At 43.0% G+C, this 21,844-nt stretch overlaps 1 protein-coding gene across 4 annotated transcripts in view; it reads right to left on the bottom strand.

Annotated features, from left to right (window-relative positions):
• Positions 1–3,413: 3,413 nt before the first annotated feature.
• CIDEC (cell death inducing DFFA like effector c) overlaps positions 3,414–21,844 on the bottom strand; it is a 29,044-nt gene continuing 10,613 nt past the window's right edge. For 3 of the 4 annotated variants that reach the window (XM_082265779.1, XM_082265778.1, XM_082265780.1), the window contains 5 exons: positions 18,872–18,949; positions 14,506–14,647; positions 12,233–12,382; positions 8,197–8,384; positions 3,414–3,954 (listed from right to left, as the gene is read on the bottom strand). In XM_082265779.1, coding sequence (XP_082121905.1) covers positions 3,762–3,954; positions 8,197–8,384; positions 12,233–12,382; positions 14,506–14,647; positions 18,872–18,924 — 726 coding nt within the window. In that variant the 5' untranslated portion in view covers positions 18,925–18,949 and the 3' untranslated portion in view covers positions 3,414–3,761. Of the gene's footprint in view, positions 3,955–8,196; positions 8,385–12,232; positions 12,383–14,505; positions 14,648–18,871; positions 18,950–19,561; positions 19,846–21,844 lie in introns of those variants that run through there. The other variant, XM_082265777.1, reaches the window with a different exon arrangement.

The following is a 21,844-nucleotide window of genomic DNA, read 5'->3' as shown; positions in this document are numbered from 1 at the left end:
CGGACAGACTGCAGGCCGCCAACCACACTTAATACAACTGGCCCGACGTCCCCCAATGCTAATAAGTGTGGCACTGCAGCCTAATGCTCCGCCTACCCTCCTCTGCCCCCAGGTATGGCAGCCATCATGTCAATGTCATTTCATTTCTTTAAACATCCTTAACCTTGAGCGAGCATATTGAATCGCATCATATACAATTAGGACTTTTAATTGTATATGATGGAAATAACATTTTGGACCTGCTTACCTCATATGTGCTTTCACAATATGTCACTGGGTTAGTAAGATTACTCCTATCTTATAAGATATTATAAGATATTTGGACTTGTGTTTGCTGCCACTGATTATCTCACTTATTTGTATACTATCAACTTCCTTTTTTTTTATACAAATAAGTGAAATATTCCTAAAATTTCAATCAGTGGCAGCGAACACAAGATCAAATATATCAGGCTGCACTAAGGGGCACTGATAGGCTGCACTGGTGGCCACTGATGAGGCTACACTGATATGCTGCACTGATGAGGCTGCACTGATGGGCAATAATGAGGCGGCACTGATAAGGCTAAACTTATGGGAACTGATAAGGCTAAACTTATGGGCACTGATACACTGTGGTTGTGGTTTACAGATGACAGAACGGGTCAGAAATAGGAAGGGGTGTGGCCTTTACATGAAGGGGTGGGTCATATTTAAATTAGGGGGTGCACAAATTTAGTCAGGCCTAGGGCAGCACAAAACCTAAATACACCACTGCCTGTACCCCCAACCCTCTCTCCTTTGGACAACTGAGTCAATAACATAGCAAAAAGAAGATTGATAAGGTTGAAGTCTGTCTGTCTAGTGCTGTTGGTAGTTTGGTGAGTGTCTGGGTGCAGCAATAGGGCATATTACCGGTAGAAATTAATGTAGGGCCCATAAATACCAGCAGCAACTTCTGCTACATCTGTAAAGAATTGTTCCCATGAAATAGTTTGTTTGTAGACGATAAAATTCACAATTACAAGTGATTTACTAGATAATTTATATAATGACATTTTGTTTACAACCAGAATAAATACATGTTATACATCAGTTTAAATACAATATAAAGTAGTACAATAGCAAACTGGTAACAGTCTGTGCTGCTTGGACAAACCTTGTGAATTTCTACTCATTGCTCTGAAAGTCCTGTTTAGAATTGATATGAATCTACTGAACTACAGTACAGAGTATAAAATCCAGGACTGTGTGTGAAGGTACAAGACCTGCCTAGTGGATAATGATTCTCCAGCAGTGTATTATCTCACCTAAAGTCTATACAAGGATAATTATATGTGATAAGTGCAGAGGGACATGTTTAAAATGGGACATTTATGGAAACTAGAATTCCAGCATTTTGTACCTGATAACACTTGAATAGTGCTGAAAGCTGAAATTCAGGTGAGCGGCCCTATATGTGAATATAAAAATCCTGCCAAAGGGCTGTTCAGCCAGTTTTGTGATTAACACTTTTGTGCCACGAAGGCAGAGGATGCCAGCACTTCCTGGTTACGTTTTGCAGCTTTGCATGCCACCTATTCACTTCCAACCTGCTTACAGTACATCAGGATCGTCAGCTCTGTCCACTGAGCAGAGAGGAGAAGTGCGTAGGGGGTCTTTCTGGCAGTGCGGATCACAAGACTAGCTAAACAGAATAAAAAGTCCTTGGTAGGTAAAATAGTTCCCCTGCATGCATTCCCAGTTGTGCATTTAGTGATTTGCTCAATGCTTCACGTGAACTGAAAGGCTTATGTCACATCCAATGGCGGTCAGCTGCCCGGCCACCAAACATTTTATATTTTTTTTCAAATGAACATTCCAAAAAGATATACTCATGAATTGCTTGAGAGTGCCCAATCATGTAGCAGAATAGTTAAGGGGCTAGATTGCCACTGGTGCGGTCTAAAGGAAGAAAAAAAAAAAAAAAAAAAAATAGTTTGTTGCTTAAAGATCCAGGAAAGGATTGGGTGGGATTGGCCACGGTTCCTATAGATATGGACTGTCCCATTTTTTGACCATCTCTCTTCTTTGACAATCAGAAAGGATAAAGATGAAGGCCCTGGAACCTGCACTGTTAAATCAAGTCACCAATGGCAGCTCCCATATTTCAACCCTGACACCTTCCTTTCAAGACTGCCCTAAAAGTTTTCAGATAACGGGAAAAACATACATCTGCATGGACTTTGAGCTGGCAATACATGGTTGGATTTTGAATGGCCAGCTCAACTCTACCATTTACAATTATAATCTATAATCTATGAGAATTATTCATTGACTCTTAACCAAATGGACTATATCAGTGGTCCTCAACCCTGGCCTACAGGGCCCACTAATGGCACTTTTCCACTGCAAGTACCGGCTAGTACCGGCTCGGCTCTACTCGGCCCTGCTTGGCCCGGTTTGCTTTTCCACTGCGGTACCGCATGGTATAGTGTCGGAACGGTTCGGTACGGTAGAGGTTTGCTGCTTTTCCACTAAAGTAGTACTAAAGTTAAGTGGGTGGGATAACAACGGGGTGGGTGTGATTCTCTGACCAATCAGTGGCTAGTAGTGACTGCATGCAAAGGATTGTGGGATATGGTACCAGTTTGGTACCTGTTGGAACCACAATCGAGTAGGTACTGTTTTTTCAGAGCCGTACCGTTCGGTTCCATGCAGTGGAAAAGCAAACCTATACCGTACCGAACCGTTCCGACCCTATACCATGCGGTACCGCAGTGGAAAAGCACAAAAGCGGGCCGAACCGGTACGGTTCCATGCAGTGGAAAAGCGCCATAACAGGCCAGGTTTGCAAGATAACTGAAATACATCCCAGGTGATATCATTTGCTGCTCAGTGATTGCAGTATTCTAGTCTGCATCTCCCCAAGGTAATACTTAAAACCTGGCCTGTTAGTGGGCCCTGTAGGCCAGGGTTGAGGACCACTGGACCATATGAAAGACCAATTACATGCTTGGGGAAAAGATGGCCATACACCAGTAAATGTTTGTACGAAAAATTCTCAGTTCATTGGAGGGCTTGATGGATGTCATTCGAAAATACTTCAAAATTTAAATTTGCTTTCAACATTCGTCTTCGGAATGAATGAACTTTACCAAACAAAAAACCACATTCACTGTTTAACATTTCTGAGAAAACTTTTCCATTCTGCTTCAATTTTTCTCATCACTGCAGTAAAACGAAAACGTTGATTTGGCCCAAATAATGTAAAGAAAATCAAGCAAATGTCCTAGAAATGGAAAATTTTGAACAAAAATTCTACTAGTGTATGGCCAGCTAAAATTTGAAGAAGTAGCCCACAAAAATCTTTCTGCGCAAGACTGTCTAGAGTTTGATCACACTTCAGATTGGCAAATGTGGAGGTTTGCTTTTTCTTTGTGCACGAAATTTTAAAGCGCAAATGAGTGTATGGGAAAAAAAAAAAAAGATAAGAAAAAAGGACAGAGTAACTTATTAACCATCAATAGTCTGCCTCCAATGAAAAGAGAAATTTGATCGGCTGTTGCACTTTGCCCTTTACCGCTGTGCTTAGCACATCCTCACAGCAAGTGCAATTTTCACAGTATCTACGCCCCAGGTGTTCCCCAGAATCGATGTGTATTATGTGCTATCAAAAAATTAGATTTTCAGATGAAATGTAAACGAGGAATAGCTCATCAGTCCATGACCTGTAAACTCTGTTAGTGGTGGAGTGAACAGCTCTTAGTTATGGATACAGAAATTGTCTAGAGCCGGCAAGCTCAGGATAAGGCTGGGAGGATCCTCCTAGGATAAAAGGGTATGAAGTCTCTGAGAGCGGGGAGCGGCTTCTTCTCCTCCTCCTCCAGCTTCAGCTTTTCGCCGGGTTCCAGCAGCTGCTGCATGTAGCACGATGTACCCAGGAGGACGTGACCTGTAGCCTGCATAGTGTATAGAGTCCAGCGTAGTGCCTCCCTATGGGGGGAAATGAAATATTAATGGAAAAACTGGGGCATTTTTACACTCTGCATAGTTGCCAAAATGTGAAAAAAAATTTCCAGGGACACTTTGCAGCACAGCTATCAATTACTTACCACACCCACTTCCCTGAAGCTCCACCCACTCCACATAAATGATCTCCACCTACTTATCAGATTATAGGGTCTACTCCATAAAGAGAGAATTACAGGAAATTGAAAAGGGAATTTCAAGCTTAAGGCCAAAAGTAGCAGAGTTGGAATAATTCTCCCATTCAGCTGCACTACTGCTACCTAAAATTTAAAATTCTCATCACAATTCCCTGCAATTCTAAAGTGTCAAAATGTGCTCAGGTGTGACCATACAAAAAAATGTAATGTAGCACCCTCCTAGGTAGGTGCTAGGTAACCTAGAGTGGAGAGCAGGATACAATTGTTCAGCTAGGCTGTCATGTGCTCTCAGGTGTGACTGTTGAGTTGGGGAGTCTCCCCACTGTGTCCAATGGGGGCTCCTATTGGACAGTGGAGGAAACCTGACCAATAGCACACCAGGGCTTGTATCTATCCCAGAGGGCAGATTTTGCCCCAATGCATCCTGGGAGGGGGTATAAGTCTGTGGGGGGCACATGACAGGACATCTTTGGTGGGAAGCAGAGTCCCAGGAAGGAGGTGACGGCTGTCTCTCCTTCTGTCATCGTGAAACGGGTGTCCTTGGCGGTTGGCCTAAGAGGACAGAAGGTTGAGCTGAGCTGCAGTGGAGGGATCCAGTGTGCTGAGGACCAAGCGGAGCTGTGGGGGCCGGAGTTATCAAGAAAGCAGTGTGGTGAGTACTGTTAACTGCCCCGGGGTCTGCATAGGATAGGGGACTACTCCGGAGGGTCAAAAGGGATCCAGGAGCCAGCTAGCCTATACAGAAGATTTAGAAAGGGGGTGCCAGAGTTAAAGCCCTGAAGAGAAAGAGGGTGCCAGTGTGGGCCCTGAAGAGTTAAGAGTTGCAGCAGTGTTCACAGTTAAGCTACCTCGGCCAGGAGGGCTAAAGGGAGCAGTGCAAAGGACTTTTGTATCACTGTGTGAGAGTGTCAGAAGTCAGTTCAAGTTCACAGACAGCAATTCAGCGTTAAGTAGCGCCGACGGGCATAGACCGGCATTCAGCCAGCATCAAGAGGCAGAAGTATAAATAAGTATGATAAAACCTAATTATACCATCTGGTATTATTTACACCTTGCACTTTATATTTACATATTACATTTTTTTGTATGGTCACACCTGAGCACATATGACACTTGTCAAGTTACCAGATATTTTTGCACGTAAGATTGTTGCTTTCATCCTACCTACCCACCTGTGTAGGTCTGTGAATGTGTTTTCACTCTCCAGGGGTCCTTCTCTGCTCTGCTGTGGCGGCCGGTGAGGAGCTGCCGAGAACGAGTGCCTTTGATTTAAAAATGGCACCAGGTGGCCCATTACGTAATTGCACATGCGCCTGCACGGTCGAGCTTGTATGAGCTTTCCCAAGCCCGGCAGGCGTCGGAACAGCGCATGCACAGCTACGATGTCGGCCCGCAACCATTTTTTTTTTTTATTATTATTTTTACGGGCATTTACGGCCAGCTCGATTAACGGCAACTTGCCGGGACAGGCTCCTATTTGCCGGGACTATCCCGGCAAAAACAGGACAGTTGGCAAGTATGTTTGTGGGCAGACGTTTTTCCTTTGGTAGTAGAAGCAAAAGAACCTCTATCAGGTGGCACAGAATTGTAAAGTGGAAGGAAAATGATAAATGTTTTCAAAATGTTTTACAAATAAATATCCGATGTGTATTCAGTCCCCTTTACTCTGAAACCCCTAAAATCTAGTAGAACCAATTGCCTTCAGAAGTCACCTTATAAATCCACCTGTGTGTAATTTAATTCCAGTATAAAATACAGCTGTTCTGTGAAGCCCCCAGGGATTTGTTAGGGAACCTTAGTGAACAAACAGCATCATGAAGGCCAAGGAACACACCACCAGATAGGTTACAGATAAAATTGTGGAGAAGTTTAACCGGTTGCCGACCGCCGCACGACTATATACTGCGGCGGTCAGCCCCGGCCAGGCAGAGTGACGTATCGGTACGTCACTCGCCTGTCACTGACTTGCGAGCCTATCGCGGGCGGGCGCGCGCCCGCCGAGGCTCGTTCACAGGCAAGTCAGTGCGTGTGACCGGCGGACTCGATGTCCGCCAGTCACACTGCGATCGCTCCTGTGAAGGGAGAAAGACAGAGCAGCTTGTGTAAACAAGCTGCCTGTCAGTTCTCCCTGTGTAAAAGTAAAGATCTGACCGTTCTACTATGTAGAACGGTTGATCTTTGCTTTTACACCAATAGGAATGTCCCTACACAGTAGAAAGCACGCCCCTAGGACACACTTAACCCCTCCCTGTCCAATAAAGTTAACCCCTTCCCTGCCAGTGTCATTTTTGCAGTAACAGTGCATATGTATAGCACTGATTACTGCAGTAATGTCACTGGTAACCCCAAAAGTGTCAAAAATGTCAGTCAAGGGTCCGATCTGTCCGCCGCAATGTCGCAGTACCGAAAAAAAAAAAAAAAAAAATCGCAGATCGCCGCCATTACGCGTTAAAAAAAAAAAACACCAAAAATGACAAAAATCTTTCTCTTTGTTAGTAAACGCGATAACTTTTGCGCAAACCAATCAAAATACGCTTTTTGCGATTTTTTTTTACCAAACATAGGTAGCATAAAACAAATTGGCCGAAAAATGTTAAAAAATTTTGATTTTTACTTTTTTTTTTGGGGAATTTCATATAAAAAAATGTGAAAATATTGTTATTTTTGCAAAATTTACGCTCTTTTTTTGTTTATAGCGCGTGATCAAAAAAATCGCACAGGTGATCAAATACCACCAAAAGAAAGCTCTGTTTGTGGGAAAAAAAGGACGTCAAATTCGTTTAGGTACAGCGTCGCACGACCGCGCAATTGTCCGTTAAAGTCACGCAGTAAAAAAAAAAAAATCGCAAAAAAACCCCTGGTCCTTTAGCAGCCAAATCCTCCGGGGCTTAAGTGGTTAAAGCAGGGTTCGGTTATAAAAAAAATATCCCAAACTTTGAACATCTCACGGAGCACTGTTCAATCCATCATCCGAAAATGGAAAGAGTATGGCACAACTGCAAACCCACCGAGACATGGCCGTCCACAAACTGACAGGCCGGCAAGGAGAGCATTAATCAGAGAAGCAGTCAAAAGGCCCATGGTAACTCTGGAGGAGCTCAGAGATCCACAGCTCAGGTGGGAGAATCTGTCCACAGGACAACTATTAGCTGTGCAAGCCACAAATCTGGCCTTTATGGAAGAGTGGCAAGAAGAAAGCCATTGTTGAAGGAAAGCCATAAGAAGATCCGTTTATAAGAAGCCATGTGGGGGACACAGCAAACATGGTCTGAAAGCAAAATGCTATGTATGGCGGAAAACTAACACTGCACATCACTCTGAACACCACCCCGTTAAACATGGTGGCGCCAGCAACATGTTGTGGGGATGCTTTTGTTCAGCAGGGACAGGGAAGCTGGTCAAAGTTGCTGGGAAGATGGATGGAGCCAAATACAGGGCAATCTTAGAAGAAAAAACCTGTTAGAGTCTGCAAAAGACTTGAGACTGGGACGGAGGTTCACCTTCCAGCAGGACAACGACCCTAAACATACAGCCAGAGCTACAATGGAATGGTTTAGGTCAAAGCATATTTATGTGTTAGAATGACACAGTCAAAGTCCAGACCTAAATCCAATTGAGAATTTGTGGCAATACGTGAAAATTGCTGTTCATAGACTCTCTCCATCCAATCTGACAGAGCTTGAGCTATTTTCCAAAAAAGAATGGGAAAAAAATGTCCCTCTTTAGATGTGCAAAGCTGGCAGAGACATCCCCAAAAAGACTTGCAGTTGTAATTGCAGTGAAAGGCGGTTCTACAAAGTATTGACTCAGGGGGGCTGAATATAAATGTACATCACACTTTTCACATATTTACAGTATTTGTAAAACATTTTAAAAAACATTTATAATTTTCCTTCCACTTCACAATTCTGTGCCACTTTGTGTTGGCCTATCACATAAAATCCCAAAAAAATACATTTACGTTTTTGGTTGTAACATGACAAAATGTGGAAAATTTCAAGATGTCTGAATATTTTTTCAAGGCACTGTGTATATATCTCTGTACAAAATATACAGTGTATATACTCACTTCATTACTCGCTTGGCGCTGTAGCACTGCAGATCATAGGACAGAGTGTACGTTCCATAGAGTGTGGCTTTGACATTGATGCATCCTATGAAATCCTGTGGATGATTTTTGTACAGGTCGAAGCTAAATCGAGCCACATCGATCTTCTTCTGTGGCTTGCTGGACAGGGAAATGTGATAGCCTGCTGTCTGCGGGGTAAGAAAAGTAGTATTAGACCTATTGGCTCGGATTCCTGGAAATATATGTCATTATGGCACATACAACTCTTTATAGCCTAATGAATGGTCTCAAAGAGCAGCATGCAACAAATCGTATTGTATACCGATTGGAACAATGCTATCCAGCCAGATCTTTATTAGAAATGACCAAGGAAAAGGAGGAGAAAAGAAAACGTCTGCTTTGCCCATAGCAATCAGATTAAGGCCTGGTTCACATCTTATTACAGTACGGCACCTTTCACACGAGCGCCAGAAGGACTCAGTTTTGCTCAGCGGGGATCGATCCGCCAATGCCCGCTGAGCAGGCGGATAACAAGTAAGTCTTCGCTTACTTTGCAGAGACGGACCTGTCAGAGCCCCGCTCTCCTCTATGGAAGATCGGATGAAAATGGACCGCCTGTCCATTTTTATCCGATCTGATCCTCCAAACGGATGGAAAATAGGGTTTCCATCTGTCTGGATTTCACGGACCGGATCGGATAGAAGCGGGTGTCAGCGGAGATATCTCTGCTGACATCCGCTGCTCCATAGGGCTACATGGAGTATCCGATCAGGTCCGCCTGAAAAACTGCCAGGTGGACTTGATCGGAAAGCCTGTGTGAAAAGGGCCTTAGAGTTACAGTTAGTTTGCATTTTTTAGTGTATTTTCAGTTTTGCAGAAACAAATTACAGTCCATTTAACATGGTTAAAGGGCCAGGGACATTTTTCTGGTTTTTGTTTTTACAGACTTCAATGGATCAAAAACATATATTGAAAAAAGCAAAAACACACCTGGAATATGAAAACTGCAACCTGAATAGGTGTGAACCAGGCCTAAAGCAGAATTCCATGACCAGCTTACGTAGGCACCTTCTCCTAATTATTAGAGAGTAGAGTTTGACTTGTTAGAGCAGGGGTGTCAAACTCCACTTCCATCGCGGGCCGCATCAGCATTATGGTTTCCCTCAAAGGGCCGGTTATATCTGTAAGATTAGATGTCCAGAGCACCCCACGGTCCCTTACATCACAATGCACCCCCTTACCAGAGGGTGGATCTGGGAAGAAGTGCAGGGGCTGGAGGAGAACCAGAGAAGGGCTGGAGTCAGCTTCCAGAGTCTGCTGAATGCTGAGACCAGGGGAGGCAGAGACAAGTTGGTGTTGCAGCTGCACAGAGAGGTGCAGGATCTATAGGAGGAGTTCTGCCCCCCTCTCTGATGCGGACTGCTGAGGAGGAGGGGGGGGGGCAAAGACAAGCCTTTCTGCAGCTGCACAGAGTAGTGCAGAATCTGGCAAAGGAGTTCTGTCCTCTCTGCTGCCGACTACAGAGAAAAGGTGGGGGCAAAGACAAGGGGACTGCCACAGCTGCATGAGAGGTGCGAGGGCCACATGAAATGGCCTGGGGGGCCGCATTCGGCCCGCGGGCCTTGTGTTTGACACCTGTGTGTTAGAGCATGCATACTGAGAATTCAGGACAGTGGTTTCCCATCACGCACTGAAGAGTTCTGGTAGGCTTATGGCGCTTTTCCACTGCATGGTACGGATCGGTTTGGCTGCATGGTACGGGTTAGAACGGTTCGGTACGGTTTGGTACAGCGGCACTTTTCCACTACATGGTACGGCTTCGGTACGGCTCGCTTAAACAGTACCACCTGGGTTGGGGTTCCAAGCAGACCGTACAGATACCATAGCCCACAATCCTTTGCATGCAGCATTGATTGTTTGTCACTACTATCCACTGATTAGTCAGAGAATCGTTGTAATCCCACCCACTTACTACTAAGTACTACAACAGTGGAAAAGCAAACCAAGCCGAGTAGAGCCTATACAGTGCTGAAAGGTGCCGACTTGTACCACGCAGTGGAAAAGCAAACTGAGCCGAGCTGGGCCAAGCAGTGCCGAGTGGAGCCAAGCCGGTACTTGCAGTGGAAAAGTGCCATTAGTGTGACTGTTTAATTACTTTTCTTTTCGCAAAGCTTTGCCCAATACCCACAGATTTTTTTGACACAGAAAAAGGAAGGCAAGAAAATGACAGCTGCAGGACAATAAATAAACACTGCCGATAATCACACTTCAGTATATGTTCAGTATTGGCTGCAGGGTTGATAGCAAGAATACAAAAGGACTGTTCCCGGGATTTGTACGTCAAATTTGTGTTCGGTTGACCACAAAAATCTCAATTGTAATGCCAGCCATTCACCATGCAAATTTTTTTTTTCTGCAACCAAAGGTTGCAGGAAATAAATTATCTTGATTCCCCCCATCAACACAGACAGTGTCGATGTGGGAATCCCTTCTGCTGATCCATTCTAAATCGTAAAAAATACCTAAGGCAGTAAGATGGCCAAGTGTGGAAAGAGTAAATTAGGCTCTATGCCGGTGGGTCACTGATTGGTTAGAAAGAATTGGATTGAACTTTCAGAATAAATGAGCTAAATGTATTCTAAGTGCATTAACTTGACCTCCAGAAGATTTCCCCCCTCAATGACCAGGCCATTTTTTGCAACACCGCACTGGGTTACTTTAGCTGTCAGCGACGCTGACGCTCTACCCAAATAACATTTTTGTCCTTTTTTTCCCCCCCACACATAGAACTTTCTTTTGGTGGTATTTGATCATCTCTGCGGTTTTTATTTTTTTGCGCTATAAACAAAAAAATAAAAAAACGACAATTTTGTTTGAAAATAATAATATTTTTTACTTTCTGCTATAAAACATACCCAAGTAAAAAAAAAAAATAAAAAATCTAAAATTTCTTCATCAATTTAAGCCAATATGTATTCTGCTACATATTTTTGGTAAAAGCATATGCTTGGTATTAGCGTATATTGATTGGTTTGCGCAAAAGTTCTAGTGTCTACAAACTATGGGATATTTATTTTTTACTAGTAATGGTGGAGATTAGCAACTTATAGCGGAACTACGATATTGCAGCGGATAAACCAGACACCTAACTGACACTTTTGAGGCTGTACTAATGACACTAGCTGGGAAGGGGTTAACATCAGGGGCATTAAAAGGGTTAACTGTGTGCCTAGCCTGTACTTTCTCACTGTGTTGGAGGTGCTTTGACTAGGGCAAGGCATTGATCCATATTCCTGCTTTGCCTGTTTACATAGGCAGATTGCTGTTCTGCCTGTGTACTGTCAAATTGGTGGGTGCTGGCGGACAGAGTCCACAGTATGCGCCGCTGGGCTTCCACTGTGTGTGATCACAGTGGGAGTGGATAGCCGGTGGCGCGTGCCCCAGACCCGGAAGTGTCAGATCAGGTTACTAGATACGTGTTCTGTCATAGAGCAGCTGCCCTGCCACAGTATATGTACAGTCCGCAAGTGGTTAAAACAAAATATATTAAATGCCTTTACAGTTTGTTTTCCTTAAACAGCCACAGCCCAAGTAGAAAAGCCTGTCCTTACATCATGCTCCAGAGAAGGACTCTTGCCCTCTGTGTGGAAGCAGTGGCCTCTCTGCAAAGGTCCAACAGGTCCTCTAATGAGCCAGAGCTCTGCAATCAGCCATGAGCTTTACTGATTGCACAACTATAGGTCTGACACAGTGGGGGGCGTGTCAGACCTTTGCTTCCGCAAACAGAGCAAGGGTCCCAACTCTGCAGCAAGCTGGCCGAGGACAGGCGTTTCTACTCAGGATGGGGCTGCTTTCTGAAGAAATCCAACTGCAAGACATAAAACACATTTTGTTTTGGTCAACCTTGAAAGTATTTAGTGGATTTAAACTTCAAGTTTGATCGGGCTTTAAGATTTCAATATAGCCCATGTGGGCACTTTTATTATAAGTGTAGGTGCTGTAATTTGGTATATCCTACATGGTACTCTGCACTTACCTGGGAAGGTTTCCATGTCTGCCCTTTGGTCAGTGCCATGAAGACAACTCCGCTATCCACTGACTGAAAGAAGTCCTCGGTGTCCACTCCAGTCCCATCTTCATCCAGAACCAGCATGATAGCATCACCCATGAGCAGAGCGTCCTGGGCCTGTGAACAAGGAGAATGGATAGATGATGCAGGGTGACCACATTTCAAACAGCTGTATATAAATAAAAAGTGTACATACGGCTTTTTCTGCCTGGCTTCTGATTTAGAGTAGAGTAAAATCTACAATAGATTTTCCTAAGAGTTCCTAGGTTACGTTTATCGACTTTAAGACCAGGCCTTTTTTTGGAAATTTTTGTTTAAATTATTTTATATTTTGCTAGAAAATCACATAGAACCCACAAACATTATAAATTCTTTTTTTACCCTAGAGAATAAAATGGCGATCGTTGAAATATTTTTATATCACACCATATTTGCGCAGCTGACGTTTAAACGCAGTTTTTTTTTTTGGAAAAAATACAATTGCCTTACCAAAGATAGAGCGGTGAACAAAAATTTGTGAGATTTCTCCTCACTTACTGTCCCAGTGACAATGCTTTCACTAGACAGGAAGTGAGGGAAAACTGCAAAAGGGACAAAAAAAAAAAGCTATTGGGGTTGTAATCATTGCCCATTCTATAAAAAAAAAAAAAAATCAATTTCGGCGGAACATGCACTTTAAAGTAAAAGAAAAACCAAAAAAAAAAACCTTTCAAATATTGATAGATGGATGTCAGTCTGAAGGAGTTGGTGTTCCTAGACAGGCTGCATATTCATAGGTAACACCCACATGTGATGCTGAGCCTCCATGATTGAAAGTACTGAAACCCAATTGTGATGGTACGCACCGTCACTGGGAGTGAAAGACATACTTAATGGACACTGGGAATATGGTTTGGATTGCTTCAAGTGGGACAGTAATTATTTGTCAGCCATGTATCTCGAGAAATATGTGAGGACTATTCCTGTTTGATTCTGAACATGTTCATTGAAAGAGCTAATCTCATTGGCTTCTGTTCCAGGTCCTTCAATGTCAGAGACAGGCTTTCCCTATTGTCTGTGTATTGAGGTAATGTGTATTGTATTTCAGGAGCTTGAGGATGGCCGTCTGCTAGTTAATTGGCTCAGGTTGATTAAATCATTGTCATCTGTTAGTTGCTGAGTGGAAATACTATACGGTTTGTGTTTGTTGTTCTTTAGATATGTTTAATGATATTTATGTATACAATTTCATCTGCATATGATAATGTAATCAGGCAACCCCTGACCTGATGGGGTCATTTGATCAGGAGGGGGATGTGCTCATGTGTGTATAAACTGTTCAATAAAGAAGAAGATTCCAGTACAAGCTAAGTTGTCGGCTAGCTAGGTTCATGACTGGGAGGAAGCCGTATACTGATGGAAGTCCACAAGTACAGTGTGGGTTGCGGTTCCGTTACACCAATGAATGAAAGGGTCTGGCTAGGGACAATATGAGTGAGGAGAACATGCTTAGATGATGCTGGATGTCCTCCAACCAGGAAATAAGGTGGGTTCTATCTGACTTGCCACAGCTTCTAATGCACATCGAGAGGAGCGCACAGTGTGCAGAGAAATCAGAATAAGCAAATTCAGTACAGGAGAGGAGCCGGTACAATTGTGCAAGACTGAAGGGAAAGTTGGAGTTGAGTTTCTAAAGAGGGGAATTTTTCAAATAATGCCATTTTTTTTCTCATTGAGAGATAAAGACCTTAAAGTGATTGCAAAGTCTCGTTTTTTTTTCTATTAAAATAACATTCATATTATACTTACCTCCTCTGTGCAGTTGGTTTTGCACAGACCAGACCTTCCTCTTCTCAGGTCTCTCTTCGGTGCTCCCGGCCCCTCCCTCCTGAGGAGTGCCCCCACAGCAAGCAGCTTGCTATGGGGGCACTCGAGCCGAGCTGCAGCTCTGTGTGTCCATTCAGACACAAAGCTGCCTTTCGGCCCTACCCCCTCTCTCTCCCGATTGGCTGAGTTTGATTGACAGCAGGGGGAGCAGCAATGGCGCCACTGCTGTGTCTCCACCAGTCAGGAGAGAGAGTCCCAGACGGCTGAGACACTCATGGACATCGCTGGATAGAGAGGGGGCTCTGGTAAGTATTAGGGGGGCTACTGCACACAGAAGGCTTTATCTTAATGCACAGAATGCATTAATATATAAAAAAAAAAAACCTGCTTCCTTTACAATCCCTTTTAAGCTGATAATAATCCAATTTCCTCACCTTGTTCAGTAGATCTCCTAGACTATCCGCTACAATGCCTTTGCGGATGCTGCGATCCCAGTTACAGACTCTGAAGGGTCGAGGCTTGGACGCCGGGCGAGAGAGGAACTGTTGAGTCATAGTAGCACTGACCGAGACACATCTAAAATCATGACAAAGTTACAAGAAATAAGACAAACCTTTTTCATGTGCCAGTGTTACTGCAGATTTTTTTGTCTGGTCCCTACTAATAAACCAAACATATTCATGTATTCTGGTGATCCGCGATTGGCCTCCCTCCACAACCTTAAAGCGGTTGTAAACCGCTGGTTACTTTTTTTATTTTTAGGACTTGCAAGGTAAAAAGGCATAGTGTGCTAGTATGCATCACATACTAGCACATTATGTAAAACTTACCTGAGAACGAAGCCCTCCAGCGTTGAGATGTAGTTGCGGGAGGCAGTGTCCCATTTTCTCCCGGTCCTCCTTCTGGGTCCGTGGACTTCGGCTGTGTGACAGGCCATAGCCCCGACGATGTCACTCCTGCGCATGAAGCAGTAATTTAAGGCACAGGTATCTGAAGGAATGGCACGGGTGGCTGTTCCTTCAGAACGCATTCGCCGATGACGTCATCAGCTACATGCAATGTAAATATCTCCTAAACGGTACACATTTAGGAGATATTTACAGTGCCTATAGGTAAGCCTCGTTATAGGCACAAATTATTCTTTAGGCTTTACTTCCTCTTTAAAGTGGAACTTCATTCTGAAAACAAAGTCCTGCTAGATCACTTCAGGCTGGCCCCTTTTGCAGGCATAGATATGTAAAACATTAAAATTAAGTGCCTATGCAGTTTTAAATCCAGGAATAAACTGCCTCACCCTGATCTGCACATGCTCAGTTGCTCGTTATTTTTAGGCACGGCCGATCTACTAACAGCCTAGAGATTTACTGCTGCTCAGGGCTTCTGCAATATGGCAGCCTTCAGCAAGAAGAAACAGGAGCAATGCTGGAGGCAATTTACAGCACATACTACTTTATTGTGGCATCATTATTATTGTGGAATGTTCCTTGATAAAGAACATTATTATTTTTTTTTTTTATCAAGTTATGGGTAAAGTGCTGCTTTAAGTTTTTAAATTCCACTAAGAGTGGCACATAAAACACGATCAGGAAAAAGAGAATACCATCAGAAACATGGTTCATGCCCAAAAGTACTTAGTTATCATAATCTAGCTGTCCATAAGCCTGTGTCAGTACTTTTTTCTGGGAATATTTCACAACTCTGCCTGTCCTTTGTCCTCACTGATTGTGACTTTTGGTCAGAGTAGGAATAAGTCTCAGACATTGCCCAGTGAATTTCCAAACATTGGGCTGTCTGACCAGCAAAGTAAACCAAAGGGAACAGGCATTCAGCACAAACCATGTACAGTACCACAGTCTGTAAAAAAGCCCCAACAATAATACAGAGACTGCATTAGTTTTCTTTTTTCAGACTTTTCAGTGGAGGCCAACAAATCGTGTGCCAGCCGGTTGTCTTGAGAATCTACAATCATTTTGCAATCATTTTGCTGCTGAATAAGTTGATAAATAACAGGAAGATAAAAGACAGCCTTTTGGGGGCCAAACAATCCCCCTTCATTGGGGCTTAAAGTGGTTCTAAAGGCTGACGTCTCTTTACCTTCATGCATTCTCTTCCCGGGCCTGCCGCCAGTAACTCCTGGCTCCTCCCCCTCGCTGAGTGCCCACCATAGCATGCTTGCTACGGGGGCACTTGTGCAGGCTAGCTTCTGAGCCCCCTCCGTGTGTCCATAGGTAAAGAGAGTTCAGCACCACCTTATACTTACTTGAGGCTGATTTCAATCCAGCGCTGTGCAAAAGAGCAGCGGCTCTCTCCGCTCACTCCCTCCTCATAGGCTCAGAGACCGGAGCCAATGGCAATCACAGCCAGTGAGGAGGGAGTGGGGTGGGGCAGAGCCAAGTGCTGTATGTCTATGGATACATAAAGTGGGCTTAGAAGGAAGCCCACATGCAGTGTTGGGACAGGGTCATCCAGCAGCCAGGGCAAAGATGCCAAACTGTGCCCCCCCCCCCCCCATGATGTGCAAGCTTAGGGGGTCCTACGCCCAGCAGTCTCTCACGTGTCAAAATCACTGCCTCTGTCACTACTCCTGTCAGCCTTGTAACAGAAGGAAGGCGCCCCCGTCCCTACAGTAAATCACTGCACCCAGGGCAACTGTGCCTCCCACCCACCCCTTGTCCCTGCTCTGCCCACATGAGTGCCCCCATAGCAAGCAGCTTGCTATGGTGGGCATTCAGCGGGAGGAAGAAGAGCCAGTAGTGCAAGAGGGGGATCCAAATGGAGGAACGGTGTTGCTCTGTGCAAAACTATTACGCAGAACAGGCAAGAATAGCATATTTGTTATTTTAAAGAAAAAATGTATTGGTTTACAATTACTTTAAAAAGGAAATTATGAAAGTCTTCCTATAGGACTCAATCTATAAAAGCTCCTGTAAAGGTTCTATGTCAAAAAATAAAGCCTCATAAGCCACAATGGACGTGTATTAGAGTTACCAGTGAGAAAGTCTTATAAGAAGCCTTTTATTATTTTCTTTTTAATACCTGATGAAGGGGGGGGGGGGGGGGGATTTCCAGCCCCTGAAATAGGTTGGTTGTCTGCATCTTCCTGTTTTTTCACATTAATCAGCAACAAATAATAGTGGACTCTTTGGATGACCGACTGGCGGTCTTTTTCTCTTGAGTAACAGTTCCTGTCCTAGGGTGACAATATTCACTCCTTGTACTGTGTCTATGAAGGAGAAATGTTGCTACCCCAGGACAGGACTACAGAACACCTCCCACTCTTACTTGCATAACATAAGGAGAAGATGTTCTGCAGTCCACAAAGGTGAACTCTGGCCAGGGCTGAGAACACGGCTTGAGATTTCAGTGCTGTAGAAGCAGAAATCACAGAACGTAGGAAGCTAACGGGATTTTTCGCTGATCAGTTTTTTTCCTGCAATTGTTTAACAGATATATCAAAACACTTTCAATGGTATAGTCAACAGACCCATGGGGAGCAAATAAAGTCATTTGTTAGGTTCACACTACCGCGACTTGTCAGGCGACTTGGCCCCCTGACAAGTTGCGGTCCATTCAGTACTACGGGAACTCAAGTCGCTCCGACTTAGAAAATAGTTCCTGTACTACTTCGGGGCGACATCGGAGCGACTTGCATTGACTTCAATAATGTGAAGTCCGTGCAAGTCGTGCCAAAGTCACGGTGCACGCGACTTCACAGGTCGCCCCCGAAGTCGTGTGAACGGACATTAGGGTTTACATACCCTCTAATTTTATACAGCACAATATAGTTACTTAAGAAATAATACATATTATTAATATTACATACACAGATACAGGAAACCCTAAAAATTAGAAGCATTCGAAAACAAGCTGAGGGAAGTCAAATGTGTGTTTTGACTTTGATATTGTTATAAACCTCTTTAGAAAGATGAAGGCGTGATTACAGAAGGGAGGGTTGGTAAATGCCTGTACACATAGGGAAGGGAGTTCCAGAGAAAGGGGGAAGCATGAGAGGAAAACAAGAATATATAGCATTGTGGTGTGAGATAAAATGTATTGATTTGTTCATCAATGTTATATGCCTCTTTGGACATATAGGTATTTAGGGAATGATTACAGAAGGGAAGGTTGGTCAATTCCTGTACACATAGGGAAGGGAGTTGCAGAAAAAGGGAGAAGCATGAGAGAAAACAGGATAAATCATTGGTAATGTGAGATAAAATGTTTTGATTTGTGTATCAAGATTATATGCCTCTTTGGACAGATAGGCATCAAGGGAGTGATTACAGGAGGGAAAGTTGGTGAATATCGGTCAACACGGGGAAGGGAGTGCTAGAGAAAAGGAGCAGCATGAGAGAAGACCATAAGAAGAAAGGGTTTTATTTTTAGCTAGATGGTAGATGAAAGACAAAAAGGACCATACACCTAGTTTACCTCTGGAGTAAACCTGTGGGTCTATTAGATAAAAGGGTAAAGAACCCTGACAATAAAGTGTAATTACCAAAAAGAACTGGCATTTACTTTATGGAAACCAAATGATTGCAAAAAAAAAAAAAAAAAAAAAAAGGATGAGATATATATATATATATATATATATATATATATATATATATATATACACACACACACACACACACACACACACACACACACACACACACATATACATATATATATATATAATTTTTATTGGTAGCTATGGATCACTGAGCCATCTACATGGGTCTTTGCCTTGCTAATCAACTCCATTAGGTATAATGAAAATTTTAAGTGGAAACACGCAGCAGAAAGTTAGATTCTTACTTGGAAAGAGATCTGGGGGAGAGGAGACTCAGTGACTTCATGGCATATTCCATATTGGTAAGAACGATTTGCTCTACTCTGAAAAAGAAAATGGAATTTAATATAAGTACCTTAGATTGCAAGCTCCTTGAGGGCAGAGATTGATGTGAATGTACAATATATATGTAAAGTTCTGTGCAAATTGATAAATAAATATCCCACCTTGTACAAATGCACAGAACTACCATACTTTGTAAGGCTATCCATCCTATATAGCCATAAAGGGCACAGGCTTAAAAAAAAAAAAAAAAAAAAAAAAAAAAAAAAAATTGTCATGACTTTGTGATACCCAATTTTATTTTTAAAAAAACCTATAAACCTTAAAAACGCAGTTTAAGTCTCAGACCTTTCTGTCTCTTCACAAACATTTAAATTTCTTTCTTCATTCAACCAGACCTGCTAAAAAGGAGCGGATTCCAAAATGATATTAAAAAAAAAAAAAAATGTAGCTGCATTTGGCTCATGCACATACGCAATACATAAGGTTGGATATTCCAGCTTTCCCAGCTGAGAACCCCGAGAAGCAAAGAATTGTACTGTATGTATTTTCTCACCTTTACTAAGATCTATTGCAAGCCTGGTAATAAGCAATGATTTCTAACCTATGCTCAAAAGGGAGACAGTACATAGGTAAAGTCTGTCTATACTTACTCATTGGCCATTGTATCAGATGTACGAGATGTTCACAGGAACCTTGTGTAATGTAAAATTGCGAGGATTTCAAGTTTTATATCCATGCCTTTATACTATTTAATCATCGATTACATCACAGGAGTGTGCAAAGTCTCTGCCACCGAGTCACTTCTCTAGCTCCACCCAAAGTGGCCGGGTACGTAGAGAGGACAAGGTCTACTCTGGTGAGGGTTCATAGGTAAATGATGACTATTTATTAGTCACTTGTCAGATTACACCCTCATGTGATATTTTTTAAAAACATTGCATGCTGTAATAATATAGGACTCCAGCCAAAGAGGAAATCTTGTTGGATAATATGCTTCCAGAAGAACATGGACACCATACGGACATTTATTTGGGGTCTATCCCGTCTGCTGCATATATTAAAAAGGTGTGCACCTTTAGGCTGACCGTACAGGATTCATTTTTTTTAATTCATGCAATGGGTTGGAAATAAAAAATAAAAAATAAGGAGCTCATTCCCTTAACCAAAACATTTAAGATGGATGAGGAAATCAGTCCCGCAGTGGTCTTTTATTTTGACAGTTGGGAGCCTTCACTGCTGTCAGAATACAATGATCAGTGTTGCCGGATATAACTGGCTGCACAGATCGTTTGGGAAAGACCTGACAGTCTGGTTGTATGCAACTCGATTGATAGATTGACTTGTGTACAACCAACCAGCCAGCCTAGACATGGATCGAAATTTGCACCAACGTGGACACACTTAACACAGTAGCGTTTTGGGGTTACTGAAAACCCAAACCACTATGAAAGATGACCTGGCAGGTTCACATCCAGGACTGGTAAGCTAGGCTAATGCCACCCTTCTCAGACAGGCTGCTCTTAAACCAACATAAACAAAGGAACGTAGAGGCCTAGTTCATTACCAACAACATTTTATTGAAAATGTAAAACCATACGAGTGCATAGTCACAATCAGGGCTTTTTTTCCCCAGAGAATAGGTGCAGGAACTCCCCCCTTCTGAGTCACCCCTTGTCTCCACCCACTACCCACCTCTGAGCACTGTCTCTCAGTTCCACCCCCTATCCAACAAAATACCTCACCCAGCAACAAAAGATTCACCCCAGCAACATTAGACCCCCCCCCCCTCAGTAGCAACAATGGCTCTCCCAGATACCAGTATCAATAGATCAGCCAACAATAGACCTCTACCTCAACAGGAGATCCCTACCAACAACATAAACCCCCCAGCAACAACAGATCCCCAGCAGCAACAATAGACACTCACACAATACCAGATCCCTACCAGTGACAATAGATCCCCAAGAGACCCTCCAACACACCCCTTGCTAATACATACATTCAGTGCTGGAGGTGTCGGAACTGCGTTCCATCGCGTTCCTGCTGAAAAAAAGCCCTGGTCACAATAGCCGAAGATAAAACAGCCATATACATAAACCCAAGTGACAAGGTGGTCCTTGAGTAAAGATGAAAGTCACATGACCCAGACATCAGACTTGCCAGCTGACGCATTTCAAGGGAAAAGCCTTTTTCAGAACAGAGCCTCTGCTCACATTAGGTTTCAACTTCTCAATAAAATGCTGTTTGTAATGCACTAGGCCTCTTGGCCTTTTTGTTTATGTTATTTTATGGATCGAAATTGGTCTGGTCGCTGATGAATAGGCCAATTTTCGATCCATTTATGGCCAGCTCTACTTGTCTTTATCAAGCTCCAGGAATGAGGATTTTGGGGGTGTTGTCTGTGAGCTTCAAGAATCAGACTTGTATGGAACACTTGTAAAAATATGCAAAACTCAAAACTGTTCTGGTGTTAATTTTTGTAGCTACAGCGTGACAAGACAGGAATCTAGGGATTGCGAGTGAAGTGGCGTCCTCATAATAAAATTCAACTAAACATTTTTTTCTATTATGAATAGAGAGTAGTAATGGTTAGACCTCAGTCAGGTTTTGTTTTGCTATCTGTGTCCCTGCAGGAGAGATTTATCCTGATGACCGTTGTCACCTGGACAGAAAGTGGAAGAAAAAATTTTACACTTTGAGAAAAGCGGACCATAGTAGAATTTTCAAAAATGTTTGTTTCAAGAATGTTTATTTAACTCCATAATCCTTAGAGGAGGTCATTTTTGGTTTGTAATTTTCAAACCTAAAGATGAGAAAATTGGAAGGTGCAATAGAAGAAGAGGTTTCTCAAAAGTATTTTCTACCATTGAATGCAGATTTCGTTAGGGAAAGCCCATTCATTACAAAATGGAGCATTAAAAGCAAATTACATT

This window comes from Pelophylax lessonae, assembly GCF_965119305.1.
Source record: "Pelophylax lessonae genome assembly, chromosome: 8".
In the NCBI taxonomy this organism is placed as follows: Eukaryota; Metazoa; Chordata; class Amphibia; order Anura; family Ranidae; genus Pelophylax; species Pelophylax lessonae.
Note: the sequence above shows the minus strand (reverse complement) of the source record. Positions and strands in the feature narration are given on the sequence as shown.